The sequence below is a fragment of the Pseudophryne corroboree genome, chromosome 1, assembly GCF_028390025.1.
Source record: "Pseudophryne corroboree isolate aPseCor3 chromosome 1, aPseCor3.hap2, whole genome shotgun sequence".
Lineage (NCBI taxonomy): Eukaryota > Metazoa > Chordata > Amphibia > Anura > Myobatrachidae > Pseudophryne > Pseudophryne corroboree.
The window spans coordinates 667,970,481-667,980,315 of NC_086444.1; the positions used below are offsets into that span (position 1 = coordinate 667,970,481).

Consider the following 9,835-nt stretch of genomic DNA (forward strand, 5'->3'; position numbering starts at 1 on the left):
TCCTCTACGGACTAAGAGAAAAGGATTTACCGGTAGGTATTAAAATCCTATTTTCTCTGCTATGGGTGGGCAATAATATGATGATAGGTATAGTCAGTCATTATGTGACGTATAACCAAATCAAATAGCACTGTGCGAATAATAACTAAAAGGATTTCCTATAATGATGGTTGGATCTCCTATTTGTTTTGACAACAATCCTTGTGTTAGTACAATTATGTGAGTCCTTTTCTGCAATGGTCAGCATATCATATATAGTAATACATGTGGAAACATCCATCAGCACTATTAATGATAATATAACGCAGTGTGAGGGTTATTCAGAGTTGTTAGCAAACCAGAAAAGTTAGCATTTGGGCAAAACCCTGATGCACTGCAGGTGGGGCAGATGTAACGTACAGAGAGTTAGATTTGGGTGGGTTATATTGTTTCTGTGCAGGGTAAATACTGGCTGCTTTATTTCTACATTAGATTTCAGTTTGAACACACCCCACCCAAATCTAACTCTCTCTGTACGTTACATCTGCCCCACCTGCAGTGCACATGGTTTTGCCCAGTAGTGTGCTTTTTTTTTTTTTTGCTAACAAATCTGAGCATGCAGTGGACAAGATTGTCACTAGTTTTCTAAGGGTTAATGTCCTACAGGTAAAGGAATTATGGTCTAATCACATCGGTTTTAAATCCAGATAGAATTATCCTAGCATAATATATATATATATATATATATATATATATCTCATATGAAAATGTTTCAAGCACTCACAGGGGTAGATGTACGTTATGTGCACTGATACCACGTCTCCCCCATGTTTTACTCTGCCGATGTGTGTTCAATGGCACCCCTCTTCATGTCAGCACTGCCGATATGTGGGGCAATGCAAGAATGGTCAATGGCACTGACCGTTCAGACACCTGCAACTGCCGATTCAGACAGCTATAGGCGGTGTTGCCCCATTGATAGCCACTGTAATGGCTTTGGGCTGCGCAGGGGAGATCTCGCGATATTAGCAAGATCTCACACATGTACACTGGAGCCGGCCAGGAGGTGAGGCACAGTGCATTAGCACTAGGCTGATGTGCTATGGGGGGTCATCTAGCAGGGATCGCCAGAGGTGAGATTTTCAGTCCCCCATTCCGGCAAACGAGATGTTCATACACCCCGTTGCTAGTGCGTCCTGCTTTGCCTCGGAAAGCAATAGGACCAATACCAGCACAATCAGAGTCTAGTTAATACATCCATGCTGCTATCCTGGTTATCACTTTACAAGCCATGAGTGATGCACCTTACTGGATGTCTACATATATACATAACATATACAAAAATATGTCAGATTATCTGAGTAATAGCAGGATAGATTTCAGGGGTGTGACATACAAGTTTGACATTCATAGCGACATGGTAGTGTAGCTGGGTCTTAACTGAAGATAAAAAACAAAACAAAATTAAATTAGAAAAAAAGAAGCTTTGAAGCGCCTTATCTGTACAAAGCTTAATGTGATGCATAAAAGGACATATTGCTGGTTTGAAATCTTTTGGCAAAAAACAGATATTAGTTTACATTCTTGAAGAAATACAATAGCAAAATTATCACTTTAACAAAGATTAGGTAAATTAATTTAGATTAATTGCTGCTGTTTGGACGGATTGTGAGTATAAACATGTTGTCCTTGCATTGTGTAAAATTACTTTCTGCTGCGGGGGACACGGCTCCACAAGGATAGACATTGGGGTGTAGAGTAGGATCTTGATCCGAGGCACCAACAGCTCAAAGCTTTGACTGTTCCCAAGATGCCTCCTCTATAACCCCGCCTCCCTGCACAGGAGCTCAGTTTTGTAGTCGGTGCTGCAGATAGCAGGCACTGAACAGAGGGGCTGCTCTTGGCAGCCCAAGAAGAGCTTTTTATAGAAGAAAAGTGAAGACTTCAAGGGCTGTAGCAGTGTGTACATGTCAGAAGACATTCACTGCTGCAGCTCCATCTCTCCCCAGCGGCGCTGTACGCCGAGCCCTGGTTGCCGGGTCACTACAGCAGGAGGCTCCGGTTTTCTTCTGGTCAGACACACACGGGTGGGGCTCTCCGGGATCGTGTGGCCGCGCTTCGGGAGGTGGTAAGTGGGTCCCGCTCGCGGGACCTGCGCTATATCGCGATCCGTCGCGTCGGTGGGAGGCGGCCCGTGCGCGCTGGAGGTGGACACTGTGACATACAGGCGATCCCACTAGATCACCATGGGTGCAGGTCAGGTTTCTCTCATAAACCTTTTGTATAGTAACCCACAGTACCTGGTGGTTTTGCCAGCAGAGGGGATAAAGCTTAGACCTGGAGCCCCTCCCCCAGCCCCAGGGCACCATTTACAGTAAATGTTCCCACCCTCGAGCTGCATATCTGTCTCTCCCTCACTCCCAGTCAGTGTGTGGGCGCCATTTCTCTCAGCTACACTGTTCCTGGGACTGCTTGGGCAAATCCTCCTTTGTAAAGCCGCCTGATAGTCAGCGCTGTGACTTTACAAGACACTTTAGTATTCTACATGTCTGTTAGACAGTGATAGTTAAGAGAGAGTGCATTTAGTCAGGTACAAGCACCCTGTGATATACATCCAGTTTGTTACTGTGCAGTGTTATATCTATTGACTACATAGTTATATATATAAGCTAGTCCAGTGCAGTATTATTGTGTGTAATAACCTCTGCATTGTACAACTGTGACTATATATGTGTGTGCATTAGCTGCTGGGTGATTTTCATTTCGTGTCTCTCACTCAGCTTGCTATCCCTATATTCTATAACCTGTGGGGGCTTGGTTCGTCAGGTTTGTAAGAACTGTAATATAGGATATTCACAAGATATACTATAATTGTATTTTCTCTGTGAGCTTAGTCACCATATCTCTCCTAGGTCCCTGCTTGTGCTGACTACACTGCGCAGGGGTTTGGGTTAGGTATTGTGCTGCTGACAATTGTACTGTGTTACCTGATAGTGCAAATTTTAACATGTCTGCTTCTGAGGGTAACAGTTCTGGGGCTGAACACACTACTAGTGTTGCTGACGCCACAGATACCTATGAGGAAACTATAGCAGCTACGGGCTCTGGTTCTGGGGGCTCTTTTGCCCCCCAGTGGAACTGTGGCAACAGGGGTCCATAATGACCCGCCGTGGGCTACGTTCTCCACGCTTCTGAATACGCTAGTTACTAAACTAACGCCCCCTATGGGACCTCCTATGCCAGTTCCAACCGTATGTGGTCCCTGCGGCTAATCCGCCATAGGCAGATAATTTAGCCGCTCAATTGAAGAAATGAACCAGTCTCTGACTACTAAAAAGTCTGACTCTCGCTCGCCTACGTCCAAGAGGTCCTCTAAGCGAGCTACTACCTCCTCACAATCCACGGCTGTCACTGACACCTCGTCTGACGAAGATGGCGCGTACACTGATCCCACAGATTCTGACACAGATAATACTGATGGGGATGGTAGTTCGCACGTGGATGTTCCTGATCTTTTGGAGGCTATTAAGTTGATTCTACAGATTACGGATGATCCCGAGCCATCCGTTCCTCCTAAGAAACCAGAGAGGTTCAAGCGTCAGAAGGTGGTTAAACAAGTTTTACCTCACTCTGACCACCCGATGGATATATGTCAGGAATCCTGGGAAAATCCAGGAAAGAAGTTTGTGCCTCACAAGAAAATGCTGTCTCGCTATCCCCTCACGCCAGAGCTATCAAAAAATTGGGAGACACCTCCAGTGGACTCACATGTAGCAAGGATGGTGGTTTCCTCAGCTCTACCTGTCACTACCGTCACGTCTCTGAAAGAACTTACGGATAAACGTGTGGAGGGGTGTCTGAAAGCGTTTTACACCCTCACAGGTGCTGCACATAGGCCCACTATTGCAGCGACATGGGCCGCAGAAGCTATTGTAGCGTGGGCCCTAGAGTTGGAAGCTGAAATCTCTTCTGATCACGCCAGACAATGCTTGTCATATATTGTCGCAGCTTCTCATTATATTAAAGAGGCGGCTTCTGATGCCGGTGTTCTGGCAGCCAAGGCTTCTACTACGTCAGTCCTGGCTCGCCGGATATTGTGGCTGAGATCCTGGTCTGTGGATCTGGATTCTAGAAAAACCCTGGAGGTACTCCCTTTTTAAGGGAGATATCCTGTTTGGGGAGGACTTAAATAAGATAGTGGCGGATCTTGCTACTGCTAAAACAGCCTGTCTACCAAGTACCGCTCCTTCTGTGTCGAAAGCTAAAAGTACTTCTTTTCGTCCTCCAGGAAAAGCAAAAGGTCAGGCGTACCATAAACAGGCCCGCACTTCCAAACCTGGTAAGCCGAAGCCCAAAAGAGCCTGGGCTGCCCGTCAGCCAGCTTCCAAGACCGATAAGCCTGCCGCATGACGGGGCGGGCCTCCCCCTGGGGGACCCCAGGGTGGGGGGGCCGGCTTCTAGAGTATACCCAGGAATGGTTGAAGACCACTTCAGATGCCTGGGTACGGAAAGTCGTCACGCGAGGTTATGCCATAGCCTTCAGAAACCGTCCCCCTTGCCGATTTTGTCTGACAGACATCCCTTTGGATCAGTTGAAGGCAAAGACTCTACATTCGGTGGTACAAACCCTCCTGGACACAGGAGTGGTAGTACAGGTGCCTCTTGCTCAGAGACGCCAAGGGTACTATTATCTGCTGTTTCTAGTCCCGAAACCGAATGGGTCCTTTCGGGCCATTCTCAACCTCAAGGCATTGAACAAGTTTGAAAATTTCCAAGTTCCGTATGGAAACCCTTCGCTCTATAGTTCTAGCATTGGAACCTGGGGATTATATGGTCTCCCTGGATATACAGGATGCTTACCTGCATGTTCCTATAGCAGTGTCGCATCACCAGTACCTGAGGTTTGCGGTGGGCAACCTCCACTACCAGTTTCGTGCATTAACGTTTGGTTTAACCACGGCTCCACGTGTTTTTACCAAAGTTATGGCGGTGATGATGGCGGTACTCCGCCATCAAGGGGTCAGGATCCTACCGTATCTGGACGACTTGTTGATCCTGGCAAATTCCCCAGAACTTCTCCTACGTCACCTAGATCTGACGGTCCGGTTTCTGCCCACGGGTGGCTCATCAACTGGAAATAATCCTCCCTGGTCCCTGCTCAGAGCATGGTGCACCTGGGAGCTTTATTGGACACTCACAACCAACGGTTGTTCCTGTCTCAGGAGAAGGTCCTGAAACTTCAGGACAGGATTCGTTGCTTCCTATCTCATCCGCAAGTGTCGTTTGGCGATGCAGGTGCTGGGCCTCATGGTGTCAGCATTCGACATGGTGGAGTAGGCTCAATTTCACTCTCGCCCACTCCAGAGGCTGATTCTAGCCAAGTGGGACAGCCTGCCTCACCAGATCAGGTCTCACATGATCTCATTGACTCCGGAGGTTCGTCTGTCGCTACACTGGTGGCTCCAGGATCAGCGACTGTGCAGGGGTCGTCCCTTATGGATACCCGACTGGGTCTTGTTAACAACGGATGCCAGTCTATGGGGTTGGGGCGCAGTGTTGGAACAACACTCCCTTCAGGGTCGGTGGACCAGGGAAGGAGTCTCTCCTCCCGATCAACATTCTGGAATTGGGGGCGGTCTTCAACGCATTGGACCTGGCCCAGCATTTGATACAGAACCTTCCTGTTCAAGTACAGTCGGACAATGCCACCACAGTCGCTTACATAAACCATCAGGGCGGCACTCGAAGTCACCTGGCTATGAAGGAAGCCTCACGGATTCTTCGATGGGCAGAACGCCATCTACCGGCGATATCTGCAATATTCATTCCGGGGGTTCTTAATTGGGAAGCAGACTTTCTCAGTCGTCAGGACGTACACGCCGGTGAGTGGGGCCTCCATCCCGAAGTGTTTCAACTCTTAGTGGAAAGGTGGGGCCTACCAGATGTGGATCTGATGGCGTCTCGACACAATCACAAGGTTCCGGTCTTCGGCGCAAGGACAAGGGATCCTCAAGAAGCATTCGTGGATGCGCTGGCGGTGCCATGGAGGTTTCGGCTACCGTACGTGTTCCCTCCGGTGTCACTCCTGCCCAGGGTAATTCGGAAGTTCAAGCAAGAAGGAGGAATCCTGCTGATCATAGCTCTGGCGTGGCCCAGACGGCACTGCTTCTCAGACCTGCAGGGCCTCTCGTCAGAGCGTCCAATTCTACTTCCACAACGCCCAGACCTCCTCATTCAGGGCCCATGTGTCTACCACGACCTAGCCCGGCTGTCTTTGACGGCGTGGCTCTTGAAGCTTCCGTCTTAAGGGCTAAGGGTTTTTCTGAGGCGGTCATTAAAACTATGTTGCGGGCCCGGAAACCGGATTCTGCCCGGATTTACCATAGGATCTGGCATTCCTACTTTTGTTTGGTGCGCATCTAATAATTGACACTTCCAAATTTAGTACAGCCAAAATGTTGGCTTTTCTGCAGCAGGGCCTGGATTTAGGCCTGCGTCTGGCTTCCCTCAAGGTTCATAATTCTGCCTTGTCGGTGTGGTTTCAGAGAAAAATTGTGACCTTACCTGATGTTCATACCTTTACTCAGGGTGTGGCTTCTTGGGACTTGTCGGTGGTTTTGGAGGCGTTACAGGAGCCTCCGTTTGAACACCTTGGTTCAGCTGATCTTAAGTTGCTTTCCCTTAAGGTGGTGTTCTTGCTGGCTATTGCCTCTGCTAGACGAGTATCGGATTTTGGTGCCCTGTCCTGTAGTTCCCCACATCTGATTTTTCACCGTGACCGGGCGGTCCTTAGGACTCGTCCCGGTTATTTACCGAAGGTGGTTTCTTCGTTCCGCCTTAATCAGGAGATTGTGGTTCCGGCCTTTGTCTTTTCTGACTTGTCTCCCAAAGAGCGATCTTTGGATGTTGTACGGGCTCTCCGTATCTGTGAAGAGAACTGCTTCTATTAGGAAATCTGATTCTCTTTGTTGTGTTTGGGTTTCACAAACGTGGCTGGCCTGCTCACAAGCAAACCCTGGCCAGATGGATTATAATGGTGATTGCACATGCTTGTGTGAAGGCTAGTCTGTCTGCTCCTGATCACATTAAGGCCCATTCTACTCGGTCTATTGGACTTTCTTGGGCGGCCCAACGTGGTGCGACCCTTGAACAATTGTGCAAGGCGGCTTCGCGGTCCGCCGTGAACACGTTCATAAGGTTCTATGCCTTCGATACTGCCGCTTCCCAGGATGCTTCCTTTGGACGCCGGGTTCTTGTGCCTGCTACAGTGCGTCCCCTCCCATAAGGAACTGCTTTAGGACATCACCAATGTCAATCCTTGTGGAGCCCAGTGTACCCCGCAGCAAAAAAGGAGTTTTATGGTAAGAACTTACCTTTGTTAAAACTCTTTCTGCGAGGTACACTGGGCTCCACAAGGCGCCCACCTTGACGCACTTAGCTTCTTTGGGTTGATATGGCATTAGCCGCTGACACTGCTCCTGTCATGAGAGTGTGATTTATGTGGCTACTAACTGTTGTCTCTTTTCTGCTACAGCATTGGGCTGGTTAACTAAAAACTGAGCTCCTGTGCAGGGAGGCGGGGTTATAGAGGAGGCGGCGCTATGCATCTTGGGAACAGTCAAAGCTTTGAGCCTGTTGGTGCCTCAGATCAAGATCCTACTCTACACTCCAATGTCTATCCTTGTGGAGCCCAGTGTACCTCGCAGAAAGAGTTTTAACAAAGGTAAGTTCTTACCATAAAATTAGTTTTTACTCTTCTTTCTCATTAGTGCCTTACAGCGTGGGAGTCCATTATACCGCTGCTGCAAGACAAACCAGAGCCTAAGTGAAGATGGACTTGTACGATGTTTGAAGTTACTAAATCTCACACTGCACAACTCACCATGCTGTGTGACTACCAGAAGGAACTTCACTTACATCTATTTTACAAAGCAAAAATACCAAACTTTATCTCTGTCATTCCCACATTTCCTTTAATTTCTAAGTCTGTGTTGACCGTTCTCATAGAAAAATACAACTAGAACAGCTGTTTTCCCTGAGCCAGGAAGAGGTCTCTACACATCTCTTTGGGAAAAGTGCATCCACCGCTCTGTTCTAATGGAGATTTTTACTTTTATTACACTAAGCGAAAAATACTTCAACAAATTAATTTGCCGAGTACAGTTAAGAGCTCACCACAGTGCAGTTTTCCACTGAGTGTAGTTTTCAGAAACTCTTTGTTTATAAAGAGTTTACTTCCTCTTTTTCTATGTACCGCGCAGAGGAGGACTGACGGACGATATGAAGACATTTATGTACTATCCGAACCTTTTTTTTTTTTTTTTATTCTGCCTTTATTCCTCCGAGAGGGATCCTAATGTTTGCATGACCTGTATTGTAAGTATGGCATGAAGTAGTTCCTCTTCAATGTGTCTCCCCCCCCCCCCCCCTCCATGAGAGATGTAAAAACTGCAGCTTGTCGTTGTAACTACATATGGAGCGGTTTGAGAGGGAAAATTGTTTACACTGGGGCCTTATCTGAAGTGTACAAAGGGAACAAATGACCCTTACTTTTTTTGTTTTTTTTTGTTAATGTTTTTGAACGTCTGTGTAAAGAAAAAAAAATTTAAAATAAATGTTTGACTTTTTTAAAAATAATAAAGTATCTTTGAAAATGCTTTGTATTTTCTAATCGCATACGCTTTGAATAGCGTGCAGTATTTAGGAGCATATACATAACCTACACCAGAAACAAGCTTACAGAGATAATGCAGAACTGTCCCCAGCAGAGCACCTGTTAGTCTTCCTCTGTGCCACCCCCTCCCCCACACTAGGTACTCTGTGTATGTTAATGCAGTTGAAAAGAGTCTCACATGTTTAGTAAGTCTGCTTGAAGATCATGTCAAACATATCTAGTGGGTTTTGTTTGTTTTTCTTTAACTTGGTAACTAAAGTGATAGAGGAGGGTGGAGCAGTGGATATAGCTTATTTTGATTATTGTAAGGGGTGTGTTACTGTTTAACGGCAGTCATAAGACTCAAAGCTCAGTATCCTGACAGGGGTTGGGTAAGTATCCTTACCCTCCCTCCAACCCGCGGCCTAACTCGAATACCCGCCACACAGCCTGACCCTCCCCTGTGGTGCCTAAACCTAACCCTCCCTTCACCACAGACTAACCCTAACCTTCCCCGCTGATGCCTAAACCTACCCCCACCCCACCCTTCCATGGACAGAATCTAAGGTGGCATTCCAAGTGATGTCGGATTTTTGCAGCTAGCATTTTCACAGCGTGTCGGGATACCGGCGCCGTATCTTTTTGATGCCAGCATCCTGACCGCATCCCATTGTAAGACATTATTACTTTAAACTGTGTTTTAATCAGTGCTGAAAGTTTAAAGGAAGGGACATTAACTAATGGGAGTCTTTGTGCTGCCGACACAAATATTTGTAGCAGAATGGGGGGTGGTGGTGGGGGGTTAATAGCTTACTGCGCTTATAATGATCAGCTCAGTTTATGGATCAAAAGATCAAGCTTTTTTGGAGAGGAATTCTACCAAGCGCTGTGTGTGTCAGAAATAAAAATAAATATAAAGAAAAAATAATAATAAAAAATAATAGCAATTGCAGCTGTGAAATGGAAATGGAGAGAACAGTGGGTGCAGTTAGAAGAAAGGAGAGAAAAGTAAGGACACTTGGGACAATACAATGCTTGAAACGTGAAAACATGTTTACAGCCCCTCTGGGTTGTTAGGTAGTTGTTGGACACTGCTGAGGTGTATTTGTGAGAGTCCTGCTTGATTATAAATGCTTTCCCTGGCTTACCCTACATTCCGCCGTGCTTGTGTTGCCGCTCCAGGTTGGTTGGTTTCAACCGGAA

At 47.0% G+C, this 9,835-nt stretch overlaps 1 protein-coding gene across 1 annotated transcript in view; it reads left to right on the forward strand.

Annotated features, from left to right (window-relative positions):
- The window catches only part of SNX30 (sorting nexin family member 30), a 406,405-nt gene extending 397,772 nt beyond the window's left edge, over positions 1-8,633 (forward strand). Inside the window, exon 10 of the mRNA XM_063914721.1 lies at positions 7,749-8,633. Coding sequence (XP_063770791.1) covers positions 7,749-7,808 — 60 coding nt within the window. The 3' untranslated portion in view covers positions 7,809-8,633. The remainder of the gene's footprint in view (positions 1-7,748) is intronic.
- Positions 8,634-9,835: the final 1,202 nt, after the last annotated feature.